At 42.8% G+C, this 24871-nt stretch overlaps 3 protein-coding genes across 5 annotated transcripts in view; 1 reads left to right on the top strand and 2 right to left on the bottom strand.

Moving 5' to 3' along the window:
- The window catches only part of LIN52 (lin-52 DREAM MuvB core complex component), a 41105-nt gene extending 34516 nt beyond the window's left edge, over positions 1-6589 (bottom strand). Inside the window, exons 1-5 of one of the 2 annotated variants that reach the window (XM_072338897.1) lie at positions 6470-6573; positions 6308-6382; positions 6178-6215; positions 5749-5815; positions 5004-5087 (exon numbers count right to left, since the gene is read on the bottom strand). In XM_072338897.1, the coding sequence (XP_072194998.1) occupies positions 5004-5087; positions 5749-5815; positions 6178-6215; positions 6308-6382; positions 6470-6488 (283 nt within the window). In that variant the 5' untranslated portion in view covers positions 6489-6573. Of the gene's footprint in view, positions 1-5003; positions 5088-5748; positions 5816-6177; positions 6216-6307; positions 6383-6469 lie in introns of both variants that reach the window. The other variant, XM_072338899.1, reaches the window with a different exon arrangement.
- A 152-nt stretch (positions 6590-6741) lies between these two features.
- ALDH6A1 (aldehyde dehydrogenase 6 family member A1) lies at positions 6742-15312 on the top strand. 2 transcript variants are annotated; one of them, XM_072339299.1, is made up of 12 exons: positions 6742-6873; positions 7002-7061; positions 8614-8720; positions 9263-9424; positions 9995-10073; positions 10625-10927; positions 11381-11502; positions 11738-11927; positions 12574-12755; positions 12996-13175; positions 13378-13476; positions 13796-15312. In XM_072339299.1, the coding sequence occupies exons 4-12, from the start codon at positions 9311-9313 to the stop codon at positions 13898-13900; spliced, it is 1374 nt and encodes a 457-aa protein (XP_072195400.1). In that variant the 5' UTR covers positions 6742-6873; positions 7002-7061; positions 8614-8720; positions 9263-9310; the 3' UTR covers positions 13901-15312. The 2 variants fall into 2 exon arrangements, with proteins under 2 accessions (XP_072195400.1, XP_072195398.1); XM_072339297.1 differs by having other exon boundaries at positions 8646-8720.
- A 140-nt stretch (positions 15313-15452) lies between these two features.
- BBOF1 (basal body orientation factor 1) lies at positions 15453-24869 on the bottom strand. The gene is made up of 10 exons (XM_072339300.1): positions 24675-24869; positions 23463-23528; positions 22367-22510; positions 21369-21449; positions 20925-20995; positions 20488-20632; positions 19586-20085; positions 18018-18122; positions 17520-17588; positions 15453-15958 (listed from the first exon to the last, which is right to left on the bottom strand). The coding sequence occupies exons 1-10, from the start codon at positions 24867-24869 to the stop codon at positions 15904-15906; spliced, it is 1431 nt and encodes a 476-aa protein (XP_072195401.1). The 3' UTR covers positions 15453-15903.
- Positions 24870-24871: the final 2 nt, after the last annotated feature.

Here is a 24871-nt window from a genome sequence, read left to right on the forward strand (position 1 = left end):
AACAAAATAAGAGAGAAATATGCTTCCAGGCAAAGCTGAAATGCAATGAAAATTCATTCAGCAAGGCAGGAAAATGTAAAGGAACAGAAAGAAAAACAGCGGCTACAAAGAAAATTCTAAACAGGGCAGAAATATGACATGGAGGCAGACTGAAGCACATGCATCTCAAACTGTTTCCTTCCTAGGTAGAACAGCCCACCTCACTATAGTGCATTTAATATAGCATATTTTTAAGACCATAATGAGCATTAGACTTGGCATAAAATATTCTAAGTCCAGCATATTTATAACAATATAAATGATTCCAGAACACATTTTCCTCCTTCATGTTTTAGATGCTGCTAGAAGCTCTACGCTTCTGGAGGCGCTGGCTTTTAACAAAGAAGCAGCAACTTCCTTACTCTTGCCAGTAGTCAAGTTGCTAAGAACACTGCTGTATCTTTCTAATCACAAGCACCAAGGTCTCCAAGTCTTGTAGGATACAGACTTGGATCCATACCATGCAAACCTCCTTCACTTCGCTACTTCTTTCTATAACAGTTTTCTTCTCAACCTCCACTAGTACCTTAAGTGGCCTTATTTCTCCCAGAAATATTTCTCCCAGTCACATTCAGCAGAGTCTACTTTCTAGGTGGATCACCAAAAACTCATTTTGGTTAACAAGAAACTGTGAGAAACCAGTTCCCCCTGCAAAGGTACAGTCAGGCTTCTGAGCTTAAAAAGCCCCTGTGTTAATAAAATCAGGACTAAATAAAAGAGCAGTTATGGCCATTACTTTGTTTTTTTATCTGATCAATTATATCATTAGCATTATAAGCCCACCTGGGTACACAGCCCTCTGGATCTGCTTGGAGCCCACAGGAAATATACATTGATACTAAAAACGGGAGCTCCGAGGAAAGATAGCTCAGTACAGAAAACGAAAGACATGATTCAGTAAGACAATAAATGATCCTCCTTTCTTTCCCCAATTCCATTCTGATTCAACAGCTTACACAAAGTTCAACTTCAACGCAAATAAAGTGTCATGCCTTGTAAAAGATAAGGAAAGCTCAGTCTCCCAAAGATGGAGTCCCTGATTTAAACCTACACTCCCACCTGTCATCAGTATTAAATAAAAAAAAGCTTTGAAACTGTCCATGTTGAGAGAAGGCTGCAAAGGATCACAAACAGAACTAAGTAAATGTTTCAAAAACACGTCACAGTTCAAGTTTGCCCAAGGAATGAAGAAAAGACAGAACTGTTCTGTTTCTTGAAACCTACAAAGTTGAACTTGCAGGCAGGAAATCACACGCAGCATTTACCTGAGAAAAATGAAAAACTGAAGACTACTAGAAAAAAGTGGCAATTTGTAACTAGCTGGGCATTCAGAATGAATCCCTTTATTCTCCAGAGACTTCAGAGGCTTCTAAGGCTGCAAAGGACTACAATTCACAGCCAAGGACAGCTTAACTTGAGAGCAAGGAAGCCGTTCCTCATCCCCATCTCTATCAGTCTCTTTTTGCCTCAGAAAAGTTCTCTCCCTTACAGAAACACTTCAGTGATTTCTGGCAACAGCCATTAAATTATCATGTGTTACAGTCCTGCTTATTACAAAAAACAAAACCAAAAACACAACAACACCCCAATACCTCCCTTCCACTCCCCCACTTCATCACCAACAGGCCAAAGGCAAATACCTATAGAAGAGCATAAGACAAGGGCAACCATGCAGCCCAGTCTGCCTAGTCTTTTCCAGTCTTTCAGCTTTCTGCAGGATCTCCAAGCTACCAGTGACCTCTTTGTTAGAAGGATTTATCACCCAATAATTTGTCTCATTTATTCAGTGAGGTAACTTTGTGCTCACAACCTCTGGTGGCAATCAGCTCTGCCTTTATGGCACACTGCGAGTCTCACCTTGCTTTTTGTTCTGCTTTTGTCAGTTTTACGACCATTTTTTCCACATATGGCATAGTTGTCTATCTCCAGGCTAAAAACTCCTACTTATTTATTCATTATTCACGTTAATGAAAACTATATCACTAATTCTGACTACATCCTAGCTGACTCTTCCTTTATCACTGGTGCTTCAAGATTGACACCTTTGTTGTTCACCTGATATCCCCACCTCACTCAGAGCTAATTCTTGGTCCCTTAGCACCAAGCAGCTCCTCTGCTATAGGACAGCTATTTAACTTGCTTCATCATGCTGAACATATATGGAAAAGAAATTGGTGCTGCAGAAAAGGAAAGAGGAGAAACGTTTCTGAATTCCAGTGAAAGTGAAAGCCAGGACACACAAAACTAAAAGGGACACTTGGTTAAGCATGTCCAGTAATGGTTTCATTGCTCTTAAATATGAGGATTTGAGATTGGACAATGCAGTTAATACGCGTTCCTAACTTTACAGGAAGAAAAGCACAAAACATCTTCAGCTCCAAATACAAATAGAATCTAACCCAAAAAGAGAAGGCTAGCACTGCTGACAGGGAAATGAATAAACAGTATTCATGTTTGGAAGGTCCATTATTCCAAATTTTCTACTATTGAAGATAGATAACATACACAGGTACCATTACCTTCCCATATATATCAGACCTTAAAATTATCAGGCTTTGCAGGAAGTCTTGCTCTAGTGATATCATCAAATCTATCCTATGATATTCCAGCATCAGCACTACTTCACAAACATACCTGGGCCACACAAGATGCTCTCAGACAGCAGAGTGCTTGCACCCTAAAAGAACTGGTAGAACAACCCAAATGTTTAGGAGTATATCAGCCTTCCATTGAACCCAGGCAAACTGGAAAAGCAGCTCGTATGAATTTAAGAAGGCATATAATTAAGTAATGATTAGATTAATTGAACTGAAATCTGAGCAACAGACTTGACAAAATGTCATCTTAAGAGGTACCAGTCCCACACTTCCATTAGCCCAATGAACCATAATACAAAATTAACATGAAGGGTGCTGTGAATTGGTTCAACAACAGATCTCACAACACAATTACAAAGTCACTAAATAGGCATATTTACCATGGATCATCATGGTCCAGAACAGCATTTTTATCAATAACTCAGACAAAAACAGAAGCCTCTGAAAATACAAAGGAACTGAAATGTAGAAGAGGGCACTGGAAAGTAATAAAAATAAAACACTGACACAAGGAAGCAGAAATGTTTTCACAAAATATAGAGGAAACAAGAAAATATTGACAAAAGGACAGTGGAAATTTACAACACAAGAAGTGCCGAAATAACTCTTGAGAAGAAGAACTTCAAATCATGACAAACTGCACAAAATTAAAAGTATTAAGACTTCTACCAGAAGCTTCATGCTGCCATCTAGAGGAAGGCGGTCAGCATGGATTCTTAATTCTGTTTTTGATAAGCAGTTTTGATTATTAACTATGTAAAATACTACGTTTCAATACAAAAAGATGTCATCAAATTATATACCACTGAAACAAAACCACAAGCTCTTTAACATGAATGAGCAGATCTTTGGGATTTTTCTTCTTGTTCTCTTAGTAACCTAGGTCTGCAAAGTGAAAAAGACAGTATTGGAAGAAATAGTGCTGAGAGCACATGTCAAACTCAGCATTTCATTATATGTGGAAGATTTCCTAACATACACGCATACGTCATGACACACAAAACACTCAATGTGTTACAGAGATAGACTTCAGTGAAAAGAAATTGCAAATACGGTGAGAGGTTGTATAAAACTTTGAAATTTAAGATTTCAATTGCCACACACTATTGGATAGCACTCGCAAACCTCGGACCTTTTATTTTCTCACTTGGCCTTTTCATATTTCTTTCCATTAAAAATAAACAGAAATAAATACAACAAAAATTGTTAAGCTTTTTTGTTCTCTTAACTTGGGTTCTGCTCCATTTAGCATACCAAAGCCGTTTGACATGTAAACCTACAGCTCAATCGAGAAAGCAAACCACCAGCCAATCTTATTATTTGATTAAGATTTCCACAGTTAAAGTATAACTTCCACTCCACTAAAAGCTTTATTCGATCCTTGTAGATGTTGGCACTGAAAGTAGATTTCTACCTATGGAGAGAGTGTTCAAACAGGCTTAATGATCTATTGATAAGAAAGCATTAGGGTATTCCAGGCTTACAATCACGAGACGTCAAAGTTCGACTGCTTTTTGTTACCCACTGAAATGAAGCTGAAAAAAAATCTTTAAGTCTAAAAATTTTCAGAGCTTCATGTAAAGCCCGAGAGTTTGCTGCAACTCAAGTCTATGATGAAGCAAAATAAAGCAGTAAAAGTAAAACGGCATCAATACACAAAGGTACTGTTTAAAGGAAGCACAGCCCCTTTGGAATCTTCAAAGCTGGATCACCACATTAACAACAAAATCCTATATGTAATGATGACAAAAAAATGCATCTTCCCCCCCCCCCCCCCCCCTTTAAAAAAGGCACTGACATAAATTGCTTGTTGGTAAGCAGGATGAAGGTCAACTTTAGAATGCAGTGACAGCACCTCCTGCTATAGCTGACTATGAAAAAAAATAACTGCAGAAGCCAAAAGTTGCAAGAGCACTAATGGCTAACAGAATCCTGCACACCAGTTAAATTTTCACTCTGTAGGCAGTACACAAACGTACAGTCACAGAAGCAGTGGCACAGATACTCTGAGACAGAACGTTAGCACCTAAGTGGCAAATGAAGCAAACTGAGTGATTTAGCTAAGCCAAAGCTAAGTCAGAAATTTATGGGCCACTAGAAAATACCAGACCGTAACATTCAAAACAGAAAACAAGACCTAAAATAAGAAATGATTTTAAATGTGCTCTATTAGGCTTCACTGCATCCACGACAGACTTGCTTAGAGCAGCACTCTTTTTTCTTCAGAAAATTCACTATTGCACTGTCATAATTGTGCGACATTCCCCACTTCTGCAAACATACTTTTCTGATTGTAAGCGCAACACAAACCCACACTTCAGTGGCAAGATTTATAACGCAGTGATCAAATCTGTGCCCAGAACTCACATTCATCCAGTCCCAGCTGATATGCCAAATTCTGCAGGCCACGAACCTTTTCCATCAGGTTAGCTGTAGTGAGGCTTCCCAGCTCTAAGAGGAAAAAGCGTGATTTTTAACACTGTCTGTAGCCCCCTAGTGGCAGTTTATGTTCATCACTTCACAGAGCATTCAAGTCATACTTGCAACAGTATCAGTTTACAGCGTACAGCATATGTTCTTCAACTCTCACAACTCATAACAACCAGCAAGACATTCTTACTATTCCAAAGCAGGAACAGCAATCAAAAAAAAACAAAAAACAACCGAAGAAAAAATATGCAGCAGGTATTTACTGCTTCAGAAAGCAGTAACAAGGAAAACAACTGCATTTTGTTATCAATATATATATTCTTGTGGGACTAACTAAAGATATAGGCAATGAACAAGACAAGGACTCCTAAGCAGAATCATTCAGCTGGAGCTTCTGGTTCTGCAGATGTAAGGACAAGAGGCCTGAAGCCATGGGGTGCACTAACAGGAGCTTCTTGCCTTCAGAACTGAAGCAAATCAATAGCACAATAAAAAAGTAAAAACGGCATAAATGGTTGGACAACCAGGACAAAACCCTGGAAGAAGCACTGAACATACTAAGAGGAGCATCCCCCATCCCTTCGCTTCCAAAAGGCTTCAGAAGGTCTCTGAGCTCAGCTTTTCAGTAGGCACTGAATTCCCACCCGCAGACAGCCTCGCTGCCCATGTTGCCCATACTCACCCTTTAACATATCGATATCATCGTTTTCCAGTTCAGCCATCCATTTGGGAGGCGAGCTTGTAATAGGCTGGTTTGGGGGGAGGAAAAAAGAAAAAAAAAAAAAAAAAAAAAAAAGGAAAAAGAGAAAACAGCAAACAGCAAAGCATTCTTAGAGAAGTACATTTTTAGCTGCATACAAAGCCCGATCTAGCATTTACAACCAGTTACACTGACAGAATAAACGCAATGGCTCCAGGCACACAGGGCTACTCTAATGCCTGTTTCCACTTTCTAGCTCTCCCTGGGCGAGCTGGGAGTTACTGCAAGACACCAGCTAAAGCCAGCAGCGAGAGCAGCATCCCCCAAGGCTCAGAGCAGCGCCTTCCTCCCCAGCTCAGACAAGCCGCGGTCACGGTAAGAGCCCCGCGGCACGAGGCGGGGGCAGCTTACGCTTTTGAAGGAGGCGGCGAACTCGGCGACGCCGGGCACTGGAAGAGAGAAACGAACGGCGCCGGGTGAGCGCGGGGCCGGGCCGGCAGCCCCGCCATCACCCCCAGTCGCACGGGCCCGCCGCACTCACACTGCTCAGGCCACAGGTCCGGAGAAGCCCGGTCAAGCTTCTCGAAACTCAGCAGAGAGGCTTCCAGATCGGCAGCTGCAACGCAGGGAATACAACAGAGGTGAAGCGGCGCCCGGCCAGACCGTACCGCAGGGTGACGATCGTCTCATTCGCGCGCCTTACCGTCACCGGGAGCCGCCATCTTGCCCGCGTCACGTGACCTAAACCCACAGCCCGCGGGAATCCGCTCACGTGACAACGGAGCCCGAGCCAGAGCGCCTTAGCCCTCGCGGCCAATCGCTGCCCCGGAGGGGGGGGCGGTGGCGAAAAAGGGGCGGGGCGAGGCTCTCCCTGGCGGCGATTGGCTGCTCGCCGGCAAGGCCCCTCCGGAGGGGGCGTGCAGCGGGCGAGGGGACACGCGTCTGGCCAATGAGCGGGCGGGGGCGGGTCGTCGGCCGGGCGGGAGGTGTGGCGGGGGGCGCCGCTCGGGGTCCGCGGCGCAGCGATCCTCGGCCGGGATGGCGGCAGCGGTGGCGGCGCGTGGCGCTTGGGGCGCTTGGGGCGGGCAGCGGCGCATGGCGCTCAGGGTGAGGCCGGCCACAGAGCGCTGCGGGCGGGGCTGCGGATGGCACCTCGGGGGGGTTGGGGAGGAAGTAGGGGTCTGGAGGCGGAGGGGAGCCCCGCGTAATCGCGCTGCTCTGTGTCCCCCATCCAGCTGCCGCGGAGAGCCGGTGTTCCCTGGACTGCTTCAGCCGCCGCCTCCTCCTCCTCTGTGGTGAGTGGGGCCGGGGCGCCGGGCGGCTCCGCGGGGCAGAAGTGCTGCTGGGCGAAGCGCTCCGGCGGGACACGGGGAGGCCTTCGGCGGGGCTGGGCGGCTGAGGCGGCGGGGAGGCTGTAGTTTGGTCGTCCGTCGGGGCAATGTCGGGCCGAGGAGGAGCTCGGATTTTCTGCTCTTCCTTCAGTTCTGAAGGAGATGGTCTTCTCCCGGGGCACCGCTCGTCCCGCTGTAATGTCGCTTCCTTTTTCTCTCCTCCACTCTTCACTGCTGTGACCTGTCCAAGTCAGCCCCATTTATTTTCCTGATTCATCCTTTGATCCCCCTCCCACCATCACAGCAGCAATAGCATCCCTGTCCTCACTGCTCTCACCAGCTGACCTGCCTGGTGGATAAGGGAAAGGCTGTTGACACAGTCTACCTAGACTCCAGCAAAGCCTTTGGCACTATTCCCCACAGGATCCTCCTGGAGAAGCTGGCAGCCCATGGCTTGCATAGATACACTCTGCTGGGTAAAAAACCGGCCTGGGTGCCGGGCCCAGAGTCTCAGTGGAGTTCAGTTCAGCTGGTGACCAGTCATGAGTGATGCTCTCCAGGGGTCAGTACTGGAGCCAGCCCTGGTTAATATCTTTATTGGTGATCTGGACATGGGGATTTAGTGCTTCCTCAGTAAATTTACAAATGACACCATGCTGGGAGGGAGTGACCATCTGCCTGAGGATAAAAAGAGGGATCTGGACAGGTTGGATCAATGGGCTGAGGCCAATTGTGTGAGCTTTAACAAGACCAAGTGTTGGGTCCTGCACTTTGGTTACAACAACTCCTTGCGGTGCTACAGGCTTGGGATTGAGTAGCTGGAAGACTTTTCAGAGGGAAAGGATCTGAGGGTGTTAGTTACTGACAGCCAGCTGAACATGAGCCAGCAGTGTGCTCAGGTAGCCAAAAAGGCCAATGGCATCCTGGCTTATATCAGAAATAGCGCAGTCAGCATTGCAGGGAACAGCCTCCTATTCTTGGTACCTCAAGTACTGTGTTCAGTTTTGGGCCCCTCACTACAAGAAAGACACTGAGTCTCTGGAGCATGTCTACAGAAGGGTAATGAAGCTGGTGAAGGGTCTAGAGCACAAGTCCCACGAGGAGCAGTGGAGGGAACTGGGAAATATCAGTTACTAGTTTCCAGTCTCTTCACTTATACAGCCCCAGTTCTTCCTGCATGCTACAGCACTAACTGCATCTTCTACCCCTGCTTTTTCTTCTCCATGCTTACCTGAACTGCTTAACTAATGGGCAGAATTCTGACCAAGTGAATTATTAACTGGTTTCTTTTTAATATGTTTATGAACTTCAGGCTTTTTGTGACTTAGCAATTGTACTGACTGAGTAGATTAAAATAGTTCTGAACATAATTCTAGCAATGTATATCTTCTGTAATAGTTTTTAGATGGGGTTTTGACAATTTTAGTCTAAATCGAGGGGGAAAAATGATGGAGTACAGTGGGAAATGACAAAAGCCTGCACATAACAGGGCACGTTGTTATGTGTGCACTTTCAGGGAAAGATCACTCACTGTGCTGTCCTCCACAGCCAACAACTAAACTGTTCATCGATGGGAAGTTTGTCGAATCCAAAACCACAGAATGGATTGACATCCACAATCCAGTAAGTGAAATGGCTTCTGCTCGTATACCTACAATTGGTGTGCAAGAGGATGCTGTGATTTCCTTGAATCACTTGATGAAAGGGGGAAGTATGTGTGCTTCTGGAGAAAGATTAGACTTGGAGCTTAAGATTTTTCTTAACTATTTTTCACATAGAAAGGCTCTGTGAATGTGATGGCAAAATTTCAGCTGTCATTCTGCACGTATGCAACCTGATATGATTTGATGCCAACTGAATGTGAAATCCTGATCAAATTGTATCAGACACGCCTCTGAAATTCCCACTCGGAAACCAGTACTGCATTTACAGTTTGCTGAGTGCCTGATCTGAGATGTGTAGACTGAAGACGCATAGAATTCCAGCTATGGTCCAGGCCTCTCAGTGTGCACTAGGAGAGGAGTCTCTTTTCTGTTTTCCCCCTGAGAAATACAGCTCCTTTTAGAATAGAAGTGTGAGGTGTGTGGTATGCAAAGACTGTTGAATGGTTGGCAAGAACAGCTGGAAAAAACTGAGTTTTGATACAATTCTTTTCTTTCCATCAGGCCACAAATGAAGTGGTTGCTCGTGTACCAAAAGCTACCACTAGTGAAATGGAGGCAGCTGTAGCTTCTTGCAAAAAGGCTTTTTGGAACTGGTCAGAAACGTCTGTTTTGAGTCGTCAGCAAATCTTCCTGCGTTACCAGCAGCTCATCAAAGACAACCTGGTGAGACACTGCGGCTGTGTGATGGCTGTTGCTGAATGCATTGTATCCGACTGTGAACTAAACTGAGAGACTTAATCTTTAACTGAGTAGTTGGTAAGGTGTTGTTGCTGTAAGTGAGGAGCTGACAGAGTCACCATTGCTGAGAGGTGCAGCAAAGCACTCTCCAGGCAAAAGCAGACACAGGAGCAGTACTTCTTAGGGGTTATTATTCTGCATTTGTTTCTTTTACCAAAATACCACAGAGGAGCCTGGTGGAGAATGTACCAGTTGACGAAGACAAGTGAGAGAAGCATATTCTTTGATTCCCCAGGTTTTTCTCTGTGTTGTGACGCGTGAAAGCAATAGAATATAAGCCAGCCCACAGTTGTTTGTTGTTTTGGTGATTTTTTTTAATTCAATATCACTTGTGCAGCTTATTGACTTCTTGTCCACAAGAGCAAATCAGCCCATGGCGGCTTTCCCAGGATCTGCTCAGGCTGTGATGTTCAGTAGATGTTAACCTTATCCCTGAGCCCTTCTTTATGGGCAGCCGTTTCCCTAACGTTCATAAACTGTGTTTTCCATTTTCAGAAAGAAATTTCAAAACTCATCACCTTTGAGCAAGGGAAGACCCTGGCTGATGCTGAGGGAGATGTGTTCCGAGGCCTCCGTAAGCTGTTGGCTCCGTCTGTTCCAAAAGGGGCTTTCAGAACCCACAGGAAGGGAGGAATTCTCCTGAGCAATTGTTTGCTCTGGAAGTTTGTACATGTAGATGTCCCCTCATAGCTTCCTTCTGAAAGAAAAAAGGGCAGTTGTAACTCCAACCTGAGAAGTTCCCTTAGATAGAATTCCTATAACTCACTTCCAAGTTGTTACATCCTTTATTTTCCTAGGAGTGACTACTGAATGCTGTAAAGGGATAGGAGCTTCTCACTTGTGCTGAAATGTCTGAGGTTGAATCCCAGCTGGTACATTATAACTGTATTTATACTAGTTTTGCTGGGGCTGTTGAATCTGTGTATCAATCAGAGTGGCATACTTGGGAGAGAATCCACTCACAGTGAGCTCACAGTGCCTGGGAGAGCAAAGGGATTTTCTGGAGCACAATGAGTTTTAAGTTGTGGCTGGAAGAAAGACTTGGGTCAAGGTAGTGGTGAGAAGGGAGTTTGGGGAGTGACCATTAACAGATCACCCAGTGGCATATTGCCCTTTCTGCTGCAGAGGTGGTCGAACATGCTTGCAGTGTGACATCTCTCATACTGGGAGAGACCATGCCCTCCATCACTAAAGACATGGACACTTGCACCTACCGCCTGCCTTTGGGTGTGTGTGCTGGCATTGCACCATTCAATTTCCCAGCGATGATTCCTCTTTGGATGTTTCCCATGGCTATGGTTTGTGGAAATACATTCTTGATGAAACCTTCTGAGCGTGTGCCAGGAGCACTCATGTTCCTTGCCAAGCTGTTTCAGGATGCTGGTGCCCCAGACGGGACCCTGAATATTATCCACGGACAGCATGAAGGTAATAATAGCTTATCCTGGACTGGAGTATGTATGTGTTGTGGCGTGTGTTTAGTGGAGGTGTTAGAGCTGCTTGAACATCTGATCCTGCTGCTGCTAAAGAGGTTTGGAAAGAACTGTCTTAGCCCCTGTCAGATATGTGCAGAGCTCCTGAGATTTGACTGGCAGGGTGGGTTGTGGTGGGGAGGTGGTCACAGTACCTGTGTTTTGAGTACTTGGGGCCCAGAGCATGAAAAGCCAGCAGAAATCCTGTTGTATGAGCCCTGGGGCAGAGCTCACATGCTGAGAAGTTAGAGTGGAGAGATGCATGAACAAGCAGCAGGGGAACTCAAATGCAGGAGACGGATGCAAGAATTCTAATGAGAAGAAAGATGCATAGAGTAGCAGTATGGGGATGAGGACAGGGGAAAGCATTTTATATTACATCATATAATGTATTATTTCCTATTTGAAGCTGTGAACTTCATTTGTGACCATCCGGATATCAAAGCAATCAGCTTTGTGGGATCTAATCAGGCTGGCGAGTACATCTATGAAAGAGGATCCCGGAATGGGAAGAGAGTCCAGGCTAACATGGTAATGCCACTCAATGCAGCATGCAGCACCACATGGGCTGCCTCTGTGTGTGCTTAAACAGACCACACTGTTCTGCAGCAGATGCTGACTTTGCTACTGATAGTTACTTGATGAGGCTGACCTTCTTGCCAGCCTGTTGGCAGCAAAGTCATAACTACTACATTATGTTATTACCAGAGCACTAGAGAAGTGAGCAGGACTGGTTCATGGAGTCTATATGTGTTTTGTATTTCAGGGAGCAAAGAACCATGGTGTAGTGATGCCAGATGCCAATAAAGAGAACACCTTGAACCAGCTGGTTGGAGCTGCCTTTGGAGCAGCTGGCCAACGCTGCATGGCCCTGTCTACTGCAATTCTAGTGGGAGAAGCACAGAAATGGTTGCCTGAGTTGGTGGAGAGAGCCAAAAATCTACGTGTAAATGCAGGTACAGATTCTGATAACTTCTTACTAGGTACTTTGCTTCTGTACAACTGTGGCTTTTTAGGTTGGTGTGTCTGCCATATTGTAGTGCGTCTCTTGGAGCTGCTGGCTTTGTAGGTTTGATCCATAGGGATGAGAGCTAGCAGATTGTCTGGATTGGGGTGCAGAGCTCTAGACTTGGAGTTGGGAATATGTAGGAAGGATTGGCAGTGTGACTGCGCTACAAAATTTACAGGTTTGCTTTTAACTGGAACTTTGAAATTATGTCCTGTATAGAACACAAACCTACTGTTTACATAGCAGTCTCACTTACAGGTCCTTCCAATTGGTAGTAAGCATGCAACAAGAAGGGAAAATGGAAACAAGTACTTTCAAAATTGATATTAGAATTCACCTGCTTTTCATTTACTTTAAATAAAGTCTTGCATAGAGGAAAAGTTTTCTTTCTGAGGAGGATCTGCGATCTTCCCAGTGATCTAAAACAATGCTCATGACTCCTCTTGTTTGTTGATTATATTCCTTAATGGAACAAATCTTTGCTCGGTGTCTAAGAAACATCAGAAATTTCCTATTTTTTCCTGCTGATGTAGTTACCTTCATTATGCATAAGAAGGGGAACGGTTAAAAACTTTGCATCTGCCTCTCTGCAGGAGACCAGCCTGGAGCAGACCTAGGGCCTCTAATCAGTCCCCAAGCCAAGGAAAGGGTTTGTCACCTGATTCAGAAAGGAGTAGAAGAAGGTGCCAGTCTTCTTCTGGATGGACGTAATATCAAAGTGAAGGGCTATGAAAACGGCAATTTTGTTGGACCAACCATCCTTGCCAATGTGAAGGTAACTTCGCATTGTCAATAACTTTATAATCTTAACTTTTTTGGAATGTGGCCAATTGGAAGAACACATGGACAGTTTGTACTGTGTCAAATTAAATGCCCACTGAGCACTGTGAACTTTCTGATCCTGAGAGTGATCAGCATACGTGTTTATATCCTATTTCCTAGGATATTTTATATTTTATATCCTATTTATTATAATCAATATCCAGTCTGCTTTTTCTGCTGTTTCTCTTGGCAGCCAAACATGACTTGTTACAAGGAGGAAATCTTTGGGCCTGTCTTAGTGGTTCTGGAAGCAGACACTTTGGATGATGCAATTAAGGTGGTGAACAATAACCCTTATGGAAATGGAACTGCAATCTTCACCACCAATGGAGCCACAGCTCGGAAATATTCTCACTTAGTAGATGTGGGGCAGGTATGTTCAAGCTAGAATTGTTGCTATTAATACTCACTCACCATTTGTGGTAAATAGCCATCCACCTACAGCAACTAATCACTGACTACTCAGCAATAGTAACCAGCTTCAAAGATACAGAATACTGTGTCTTTTGGAGGGTGCTCTGAAACCTGCTGTTTCTGTATCTTGTGATTAATATGGTAGCTTTCCTTTGGTTTAGGTGGGTGTCAATGTTCCAATTCCAGTACCTCTGCCCATGTTCTCTTTCACCGGTTCTCGTGCTTCTTTCAGAGGAGATGCAAATTTCTATGGCAAACAGGTAACTTGCCAAATTTCAGATTACTTTCTTAGTTTGATCTGAGGTAAATCACGTTAGCAGTGGCAATGGGAAGGTGATCATCAGATCTCCCCTTACTGGGGGGACATTTGAGAAGGGAGTAAGAATTAAAGTACCGAGATTTCCCATAGGACCAGAATCTTTGGGGAACTGTTAAAAGGAATAAGTTGACACGAATTGTTCCCACATAGGAAAACTTAATGCTCTGTATATATGGGAAAACAGATGCTTGATAACCTGTGGCACACATGTGAAGAATTCCTAGGGCTGAACATCTGATCCTTGCTTCTCTTTCCCCCAGGGAGTGCAGTTCTACACACAGCTGAAGACTGTCATTTCTCAATGGAAAGAGGAAGATGCCACTGTTACCAAGCCTGCTGTGGTTATGCCAACTATGGGGAACTAAACCAGCCTTTAAAGATGCTGTCTCTAGTGCCCCTCTCTTTCCATGTTGTACCTTCCAGCTTTGTCCTGACTATCATGTTTTCCTTGGGAATGAATAGATAACTCAGTTTTCCAAGGATCTCTTTTTCTATGTAGATCAGGCAAGTTTATAATGCACAGTCTGAGTTTTCTGTTGCTATGATTAGTTTTTTGTTTGTTTGTTTTTGTATAACTATCAGAAAGAAACTATCCTATCTAACTGAAAGGGAAAACAGATGGGCTTTACTTTGTGTTTCCTTCTAGCCCTTCTGAACTTGAACATTATTCTGCTTTCCACTTTAGCACCTCTAGCCTTATTGCTTCACTGCTGGCTACATCTTGTAGCGGTTTTCTTTACCACTTCCTTACATGTTGAGATTCTGAGCTCACCATACTCAGATGAGTATTCACATTGAGTGGCGTGACTGGGACACTTCGGATGTGTCACAGAAGTGACTTTTACATACAATGAAGACAGCAAGTTTTGGAGTTGAAAATGTCAGTCTTGGATCAGTTGAGGAGTTTCCAAAATACCTGGGAAATATCTTTCTAAGGATTTTTTAGGGAAGCACATCTGATGGTTTGTCTGAGGATGAAATAGATACCTGTATGGCACAGTGACCTTCGCCGTGCCTCTTACATCCAGAAACTGTTCCTGTTGTGCACATGGCTTGCATTCTCCAACTTACTGTCGGTTTCATTATACCTAGAAGTTGCTTGGTGCCTTTTTACTGTGCTAACAAAAATGTGCCTAAACGTCCTTTAAGATAATGGAACTGTGGAAGCAGAAACGTGTGTGTATGTCTTTGCATCACAGGATCATGTCAGTCTGGCTGGTAGGAAGAATAAGTGGACAGGTCTACTTATCAGAAACACCTGATATAATCACAAAGCAGCCAGGCCTGTTTTGTGTGTTTTGCTGATTATAAATGTATTTCTTTTGATGTTTGATCGACTCTTTGTCACATTCACTCAGACACAGTAATGTTCTCTAGGGACTGCAGGTCCCATTGTTAGTGATGGGTAAGTCTTGCTATACCCTGTTCTGATGTGTGCATTTGGAGCTGGAAAGCCTGTATTTTGATTCTTGATTCTTGGAAAATGATGCAGCCATGAGGGGGAGATCTGATGGGACTTCATTCAAGTACCCATGGAAAAAAATACCATTCTAACGATTGCAATCATTACTTGTTCTGATTAAAAGAACTGTATGTGAAGACTCTGTATCCTGCCTTCTGATAAAGACACAATGTAACTCATGGTTATGTATGAGAGTAACCGCTGTTGATCCGCTAATGTTTGTATCTTTGTTTTTTTTTCTTCTGCTGTACTTGGGGGAAAATTCTCACCTTGCAATTTGATTATGAATTAAAAGTTTGCTAATCACTGCAGAAAGTGGTTGTTCCTTGGTAAGATACTTCATAGGTGTTCTGTTGACTGTGTTACCTCCTTGCAGAGGCTGGTTTGTCTATTTCTTCTGCAACCTCTGTATAAATACTTTTGTTTTTTAACAGCATTTCAAGAACTTCCGTAGTAATTTCCTCATACAGTATTCCAAGGAATGCCATGGTTCTATTTCCACATACCTGTTGTGTGATCACAAGAGCTCTTAAGCTCCACACACACTATTGCAAACTGAAAATGCATTTTAATCAATTTACATCTATTTGGGTGTAACCGTCCCAGAGCTGCACAAAGGGTCATCCTAGTTCCTGGCTTTGGAAAGAATCAAGTCTTCATTGTAAGGGGGAGGAAAGTAGTTATATTTCAGATGAATTTCAAACATACAGTCAAAGCAGCAGCGTAGCTGACAGGAGATACAGAACTTCAGCTTTGCTCACAAGCAGACTCCCAGAATGTAAATCGCAGATGAGTCCATAAGTGCTGTGCAAGTTGTTCTTGTTGATGCCACAAGTACAGCTGCCTTACTATGTCTGTAGTGTTCATATCTGAATACGTGGAAGGATTGCTGCAGAAGATGATGACTCATAATTCATCCTGCTGTGTAATGAATATCTGGTTGGAAGCAATATTTTCTGTGCTGAAAAGGTAAAATATTCTGGGTAAATCACACATTGGCATTCATTCATATATCTGAGAAAGGAATACACAGTAATAGTCTGTACTACTGTCTACAGTCATTCGCTTTTGAATCATTGATTTTCTTCCTAATCAGTATTGCTATTCTGACTTTTTCTGCTCAAAGCACACAATCTCTTTCCCTTGGAAACTCTGGGATTAAGCTTTGATAGCAAAATTAGTCTTTATTATCAAGCATGCCTGCTGGATGAAGAGCTGCAGGAGTCACTGCACTTTCTCCACACCTGTGTTAGTTCTTAACACGTGTGTGCAAATAGATTTCCTGATCATCTGCATTTCCAGCAGCATTTGAAATCAGATTATTTTATGCATATTAAGAATACAAAAATTTGATCTGCCTTTTTTAGTTAATTAAACATCTTTTTAGATGGAGCTGCATATGCTCACTGATGGCAATGTACGTATTTCATCTCACTGCTATCATGGCTTTTCACCCACCTGTTTATTATCCCCTTTATTTCAACATACACCGTACGAGCTAAAGAATTCTGTGTTATACAATAATATAACCTCAGTATGAAGGATTTCCAATTTCTGTGGTATCTATTAAAGCACAATTTTATAGTCAACCCTTGGTCTTCTTTGGTTGCTTTTTTTTGCCTGGAGGACACCGCAGTCTGGATTCTCAGAGCTATCTAACAGTGTAAGTCCTAAAAATGGACATTTCAAAAGTTTACCCATCTTTGCAAGCGGGGCTCTGCAACTTCTGCTTTTGTTTTCCCTGTCTGTGCAAAAAATAAAAGCAAGAAGCCACCCGTTACTTCCACACCCGTTTGTGGAAGCGGCAGTCAGCCTCATAGAAGGAGCTCTCTCATCTTTCCATAAAAATCCCTCCGGGGTTCCTCTTTATGAATTTTATCTGCTCATCTGGTTCCTGGGTGTTACATGGTAAGTTATGAATACTTGGCTGCCTCATATTTGGCATAGTGTTCCATGACAACAAGGTCGAACTCCTCTTTATTCATTCCTTCAGGGTAAGTTGGTTTTACTTGCCTTGGAGTATTATAATTAGCTGCGTATTGCATCTGAGTCTGCCTCTGAAAACCAGGAACGTGAGTGTTTAGGCCCATTACCTCTTAAGTGATTCTATACTGAATACAAATTCAACTTCATATGTTTTGTCATTTAATCAAAACTCTGTGTTCTACCTGAAAATATGTCTCTCTGTCCAACTGCGGCCTTTCACATTTTCTCTCTAAAAATACTAACACTGCTTTGTTGATCAGTAGAGGCTTTAAGAAGGCACGAGGTTTTTATTTTTCTGTGTGTTGTGAAAGCTGTCTGAACACCCCCTGCTAAAAGAAGATCACCATGACTGGAAATATAAAAGTAAGTAACAAATTCCTCACTTGTCACACATACTTTCTTGGTATATATCTATATACACCAATATAGACCTTCAGATAGACTAAATTATTTCTAAAGGAGGAGGGTTGGCAGAGAGAATTACATTATCAGGACTGTGGAGATGTTAAATAGCGTAGTATAATTTAGTGTCTTACCCAGCTATGCTTTCTTTTTTAGCATCAGCAGGAGCTGGAGTTGAAGTAGCCAGATCTCTGCTGTGTTTCCTGTGAGGAAGAAAAAACAGCAAGTTATTGATTGTCATCTGAGGGCGATGTACACTCAAACAGGTTTCTAATCCCACAGCTAACTCCTTGTTTTCTAAAATGAAGAGCAAGCCAGAGATGTCAGGATGCTATTGGGCTATTGCAATCTGAAATCAGCTATGTGAATTGAACATAACATTCACTATTGAATTCTGTATTTTATGGTAAAATCATTACAATTATAAGCGGATGAGGAGAGTTTTTTAAAGGAAGAAAAGTGCATGTCCAAAGTTGGTGTGTATCACCTCTCATGAGGTTAAAATATCTCATACCAAGCCACACAGTTAGCTAGATTCTTATAGTAGATGCAGAGTCTCCTGGAATCCTCTGCTCTGGAGTGCTGTAACAGAGAAAGCTCTGCCTTCACCTATTGAAGAAGCAGAATATTACCACAGATTTGTGTCGTTCATTTTGGCAAAAAGTAATCTCAGGACTCGTTCTTTTTGTTCCCATGTCAATTCACTGATATCTACTTTTTCAAACCGGGTATTTTCCCTGAAAAACACAGAAAAGACCAATAGATTAGGAGAAAATGTCAAAGGCATTTCTCTCATAGATTCTGTATGTAAAGAAAGTGTTTTTAAATCTACCTACGCACTGCATTTGTTAAGCTATTCATAGTATGTAAGTCCAAAAGATACATTTGTGTACCATCTTTCTAACTTCTAAATCCATGGCTCTCTAAATAAGTAGAACAAAAAAAAACCCAACCCACTCTTTCTGTTATACAGTTATTGATTATAAATACAGGGAGGAAGGAGGCTAGTACTGATACGTATTCATTTCAAGTACGTTGTCTTTTCCTTACTCTTTCATCATTCACACACAGGAGAGTTAATGTGCAATCAACTTTTATTCTCAGTTCCAGTCTTTCCCTTCTCTTCTTTCTAAGGGGGAGCTTCCTTAGATCTCTGTTAACTACTTTCCCCTCAGATTTATGAATTATTGGTACTTCTGTTGTATTATTTTTGAGATAAGGTAAGCTGAATGATGCATTCTAATTGATTGCACATCGGTGAGTTACTCAAAGGTTGGTGCATAATAAGCAAATGTTTTACTTGGGAGTAGTATAATTGCGATCTCTCACCAAAGCTGGATGCAAACAACAGCTATGCTGGATCCTTATTCTATGGCTTAAAATGCATAGATTTTGCTGTAGTTTGTAGCAGGAGGCTTGAGACCTATAATACTGATCACTGTGGCATGTGTAGCCTCGATTTAATCCTAATACAACTTCTTAGATACTTACACTTATAAATCAGATTTTGGTTTATTTGTTTTCAAACATAATCCTGCCAATCAGTATTATACTACATGTGATCTTCATACTGATGTCATTGTATATTTCATGCAATGGTTTGCTTTATAGGTTATTGTGAAGCTTGAATAAAACAAGCTTTGAAAGTACAATGCAAAGCCAATGGCCTTTGACATCTGACAAATGAACAGTTGAATGGAGGGTATTTGCCATCTACTGGTTGCTTCAGTTAAAACTGACAGCAGCATACTAAGGAGATACTAAGACTGTAACAAAATGGTAATATTTAGGCTTCAGTATTGATGGGTAACTGTAGTGAGTGAAAAGAGCATTGTGAGAATGATGCCTATACAACCCATCAAGACCAGAGATGCAACAATAATTACTAGAAAGAAACTGCAGAAGTACATCTGTACTGAAAGTTCAGTATTAACTTCCATAGCACACAGTAGAATAAGAAAAGGACTCTTTTGAGCTTATATTCAATTTCATCCACTGAAATAATGACAAAAAGTGTAATTAGGCACCCATAAAGCCATTGCAAATAGACAAGATGTTACACCTCCTACAGTTATTCTCACTGTGGCAGCCTCCACAAGTATTCCAAATCTAGACAATATAATCACAAAGATTTAAAGGTTTTGTTGTATTTTGTAGGGTATGGCAGGAAGATAAGCACTAGTTTTTGATGTTGAAATACCAGTACCATTTCTCTGCTTCTTCTAGGTCTCTGTACACACTATTTGTGCTGTTCATGTTGCTATTGAATGTTTTGATTTTGGGAAAATCTTCCTTCCCTGCACATGCCTCCATCATTTTCCTGTAATAGACAGCTCGGGCCTTCTCCTTATAGTGTTTTCTACTGGCTATGATCTCCTGCTTCACATGTTCCAGAGCATCTAGGAAGAACCTTTCCACTTCAGTCCTCTGGTTTAAGATATTCCGAGCTAGTTTCTTCACTCGGTTCATCTCCTGGTCCTTCATTTCTAGCAGGTGCTGCAGTTTCTTGATCTCGACCATGCTGGCCTGGTTTTCTATCAGTGCCTGATGCTGCGTTTTTTGAGTCTTTGTCTCAAATTCTTTAGTCTTGTGACATAAGACCATCTCCAGTTTTTCCACTTTACGCTGCAGATCTCCTATCTGTGCTTTCTGCTTGTTGATCTGTAGGATTTTTTTTCTAATCAAACTCTCAGTGATTTCCTGAAAGATGAGAAGAAGAAATTACTTGGACTTTTGTTCCACACCAAATTTGGATGTCTTTCTTTTCCCCCAGCAGTGGCAATGTAGTCAAGATGCTGGCACCTTCATACTGGAGGCGAATATTTCTCTTGGGTCAGTTTCTTGTTTGCAACAGAAGCCAGGTAAAGGCACGGTGAGTAGTGTGTACTACAGAAAGACCTATCCTTGGACTATTATAGAAAAACTCCCTTCAGTCTCCTCCATCATTAAGATAGAATCAGAGCTCTTCTTTTTTCAGCCAACTCTGAATCCATAGCTGCTGATAGGTCTGGCTGTAGAGAAGTTATTCTCTCATCTCTTTCCAGGACTTCAAGAACCTCTTCCTGGAGGGGAATGAAACAGAACTAAAAACAGTGCAGAAACCTTTTCCTGTAGCAGAAGAGTTTTATCCTCTTCTAACTTCTGTTTCATTTTCCACAACTCCATTGCCTCCTTCAGGTGATAAGATGAAGCACCACGAAGACGAACGTTCTCTTTAAAAACCTGTCTCTCAATGCTGTTCAGCTGCCTGGACAGAGTGAAACAAAATCCATGAACTTTAATCACAAACTTTCATACTTTCTTCTTCTTTTTTTTTGCTATTAAAAGCATTACTTCAGTGTCCTAATTTCCCAATTAAGCCTTACAGTTTAAATGCAAGTGTTGCCATCACCTTGACATTTAAAATAGAAAAAACAGCCTCAGTCATCACTGATTTTGCCCTTCAAGGTACATGCAGTAACATGAGCAAGTAGTTCTTCAGAACACAGCACTAAAATGGTTTAGTAAAGTAGAAAACAGAAATGGCAAGAGTTTCTTACAAAACAGCTTCATGTCGAGCAGCCTCTCTTGTCATCTTTAGCTTCTTCTCAGTATCTTCTTCTAGTCTTTTCTGAAAGAGGGAGAAGCCTGTTTAAACTTTGCTTGAGGCCCTTGGAATTGAAGCTTAAAACTTGGTACAGTATAAGTTCTAAAATCCTACACAATTTTCAGCTAGCACAGCTTCTTACCAACAAAAAAGAATGAACATCCATGGGCACTTACATTCCTGACAGCAGTGGAGAATAATGCCTCTCTGGGGCCATGACATCCTATGCCTTTCCTTTGAAAGCTGCACCTACCTTTCAACTCAGTCATCGCACTTATATTAACACAGGGAACTGTAAAATGCTGAGTAAAGAGCTGTCAGAAATATAGAAGCCAGAATAACTGGTGGGAGGAATTCTTTCTGATAAAATTTTCTTTCATTGCCTGTCAACTTTTACCTTCTCTTCAAGAAACCTCCTCTCCCGTTGCACAGCCTCATCGTGATGTCTCCTGTTTGAGATTTTGATACTCTTCTTTAACTGTGATAAAAAGATAAACTTCTGTAATAGAGGTGTTTTAATTTCAGCCTTATAATTAAAAATGCAGATGCAAGTATTCAAGGAGGTACTTGGTACTCTTTCCTGGCACTACCCACAGTCCTCATCAAACCTTCCCACAATCTCTAAAATTCATTTAAATCTGACTTTTATTGTTCTTCTGCTTATTCTTCATAGTTCACTTTTGCCCGTATTTTCATATTAGTCAGTCATTCACACACACGATCTGTCATCCTGTTTCATGCTTAGTTTTAGTTTGCCTATTCAGTCATCAAGACCGTTTGAAATCGAGCGCCTCGAGCATCCTTAGAAAAACTAACTATATTTATTGTCTTAGTTTAAAAGCAGCTATATATTAACAAACCAAATGCCACTGAGCAATCATTTTTCTCCATGGAAAGCATGTTGTTTTGTTTCCAAGACCTGTATTGTATCTGGAAAAAAAAATGAGGTAAGCTGAGTCAGGAAGACAACTTAAGTTGTTTGAGGTGCCATCCCCAGTCAGCTGAGATGATTGCTGTTTTACAGTTAATACCACTACTTAATATGTGTAGTGTAGATCAAAACACATGCCAAAGCCTCTACTCCATCCATATGTGTGTTTGTATGATTCCATGTTCATTTTGTTAAAAATAAGTAACTAAAAATTAAAAAGAAGCAAACAAACAAACCAAAAACCACAACAGCCTACAGCATCGGCCCATTGCGGATGCAACTTCTAGCAGTGCGTTGCCTTTTACAAACTTAGTGCTTTTCCTCAGACCCTGTAAACTGTGCTGAAAGAAAAGAGCTTAGTACATCAGCTGTGTCTGTTCTCTACCCCCAGACTCTGATACCAGGAAGCAAGACAGGTTGCTTTTTTACTAAGTATTACAGACCCATCTTTATGACAAACTTACATCTTCCATCTCTTTCTCCACAGCTTCTTTCTCCTTGTGGAATTCCCTTATTAAATTCAGTTCTAATTGAATTTGGCTGATTTCTCCAACTTTATTCAGAAATTTCTCTTCCAGTTCTTTTATTTGTTGGGTATAATAGTCTTCCTGCAATTCACAAATAACCAGTTAGAGGGAAACAAAACGGGAGAAGCAAACCATCAAATACTGTAATGTAAAACACAGAGCACACACTACTGAATATCTGAAATCATAATGGAGTGCAGTGTTTTGAAAAATAAAGAATTCATCATGAGCAGAAAGGCTGCAAACTCAGCAGAAGCTACCAACCCTTCAATGACATAAAAACCCTAGGAATGACTAGTAAGCGCAAAGCACTATTTGAAACATCAGTCATAGACTTTTCTACTCTTTATAATCTGAGGATAGAAATCTTCTCCACAGCAGGTGCTGTCTAAAAGTGGAGATGAGCACAGTTCTGTGTTTCTTACTGAAGCCAGGTTGTTAGAATCATAGAATCATAGAAAGGCCTTGGTTGAAAAGGACCATAACAATCATGTAGTTTCAACCCCCCCCCCCCCCCCCCCCCCCGCCATATGCAGGGCTGCCAACCACCAGACCAGGCTGCCCAGAGCCACATCCAGCCTGGCCTTGAATGCCTCCAGGGATGGGGCACCCACAACCTCCCTGGGCAACCTGTTCCAGTGCATCACCACCCTCTGTTAGTGAACAGCAATTTTCATAGTTCTTTTTATGAACTTTTGCTTCGATAGCAATGAATGAAGGAGAAATATAGAAGAATTATAATTAATTATTGTTAACTCAATAAAAATCAAACATGCTTTGCCTGGTCTCTCGCTTCACCATTACCCATCTGGTTCTTAATACTATTTCAGATACTATAAAGTATTCCTATTATCCAAAATAATACAGGAAAGTCAGAAGGTAATTCCCACATCACCACTGTTTTTTCAAGTTCTTTTCCACTCAGGATTCCAGCAGAGTTTGCTGCCCTAACTTGCTCATCACACTAAAACCACAACTACTGCTCAGCCTGCTCAGTGGATCCCATTGTTCCGAGGACAAAAAGTTCATTCACCAGTTTCCTGTTCTCTTCTTGTGTTTGCTGCTTCAAATCAATCAGCTCCTTCTTCAATTTCTCGATCTGTGAAAATAGAAATCAAGAAACGTTAACTAAGGGGGGGAGGGAGAAAGGAGTAATGTCTGAGCTGCGTTCTTCTCTTTAAAATCAACTACGAGAAGACACCAAAGGAGAAGGGTCCTCATTTGCAATGCTCAGGCTGATTGAAGTGTACTTAAAACTGGGGAGTGAAAGAACCACCCTTGGTTTGTGCTAAGCATGGGAAACAGCGCAAGCCTGAACAATGAAAGCCCAACCGTACTATATAGAAAGAGACCTGTGAGCCTGCTGAAGAATGGAGGATGGAGGGAGGGTTTTCTTCCTTGTTGTTTTGGGCAGTGCTGCAGCAGAGAGAGAAGGAGTTCAGACAAGGGGGTAAAGCAGCTGGAAAAGGGATGAGTAAAGGCTTCCATGATGGCTACAAGAAAAAGGATGGGGTGTGATCAAGAGCATTGTCCCCTGCCTTTTAACCCCATCAGTGTTCTGGGGACTGAAGATTTGTGCCTTCTCATTTAATAAACAGACTTTAAAAAATCATTTATGAGTTCTGCTCCAAAAGTAACGCCTCCTATTTGATGTCGTTGGCCCTCAAGGTCAGGGGTGGGTGTTGGTGGCGGGGCAGTTGAGGCTGAACCTTCCCACCAATATTCTGCTCCATGTTGTTGCCGTGCGACAGATGGCAGCAGAGGGACAGCCTGATAGAATGGTGTCAGACATGGAAGGGTGGATGGAGCAAAGGTGTGAATTCCTCCATGCACCCCCTGACACCGGTGTTCATCAGCCTTTGCTGAATGGAGACCAGCCAGTGGATGTAAGCACGGCGAGCTGTGAGTGGTGCCTGTCAGCAGAGCCAGCGTGTCACCTCTGCTGGTGCAGATGTTTATGAGCATGGCATACAGGAGCTTGTTCACGGCTGGTGAAAACGCACAGCTAATGGTAGTGACTATGTCGAAAAAGGGTGTTTTCTGGCTGAGAATTTGCCCTGTCAAACAGCGTTATTGTACACTTTGTAGCTATTGTAGTATCCATGGAAAAATATGCGGGAGGCGTTACTTTCGGAGCGAGCTCGTAGTTTCAGTTCCAGTTTCGGAGGTGTCCCTTCCCTCGGTACGCGGACTCGGAGCCGTCGGAACGGGGCTCAGGCGCCCTCCCCGGCAGCCCTGCTCGCACCTCCGCCGCTTTCGCCCGGCCCTGCTCCGTGAGGAGCGCCAGCACGGCCGCCGCGTCCCTCTCCGAGTGCCGCTGCCGCCACAGCAGCTCCGCGTTGCGCCGGGCCAGCAGCCGGGCGGCCTCCCGGCACTCGGCCCGGCCCGCCTCGGCTTCCGCCAGCCGTGCCTCCCACAGCGGAGCCCGCCCGCCCTCCATTC

This window comes from Excalfactoria chinensis, chromosome 5 (genome assembly GCF_039878825.1).
Source record: "Excalfactoria chinensis isolate bCotChi1 chromosome 5, bCotChi1.hap2, whole genome shotgun sequence".
NCBI lineage: Eukaryota > Metazoa > Chordata > Aves > Galliformes > Phasianidae > Excalfactoria > Excalfactoria chinensis.

Coding starts and splice junctions, on each gene's coding strand:
- ALDH6A1 (XM_072339297.1), top strand. CDS start 6,805: ATGGCGGCAGCGGTGGCGGCGCGTGGCGCTTGGGGCGCTTGGGGCGGG. Junction 6,874..7,001: donor AGCGGCGCATGGCGCTCAGG/GTGAGGCCGGCC, acceptor TCCCCCATCCAG/CTGCCGCGGAGAGCCGGTGT. Junction 13,176..13,377: donor ACTTAGTAGATGTGGGGCAG/GTATGTTCAAGC, acceptor CCTTTGGTTTAG/GTGGGTGTCAATGTTCCAAT.
- BBOF1 (XM_072339300.1), bottom strand. CDS start 24,869: ATGGAGGGCGGGCGGGCTCCGCTGTGGGAGGCACGGCTGGCGGAAGCC. Junction 23,529..24,674: donor GCCGGGCGAAAGCGGCGGAG/GTGCGAGCAGGG, acceptor CTATTTTCACAG/ATCGAGAAATTGAAGAAGGA. Junction 20,086..20,487: donor CTCTTCTGCTACAGGAAAAG/GTTTCTGCACTG, acceptor CTCATCTTTCAG/GAAATCACTGAGAGTTTGAT.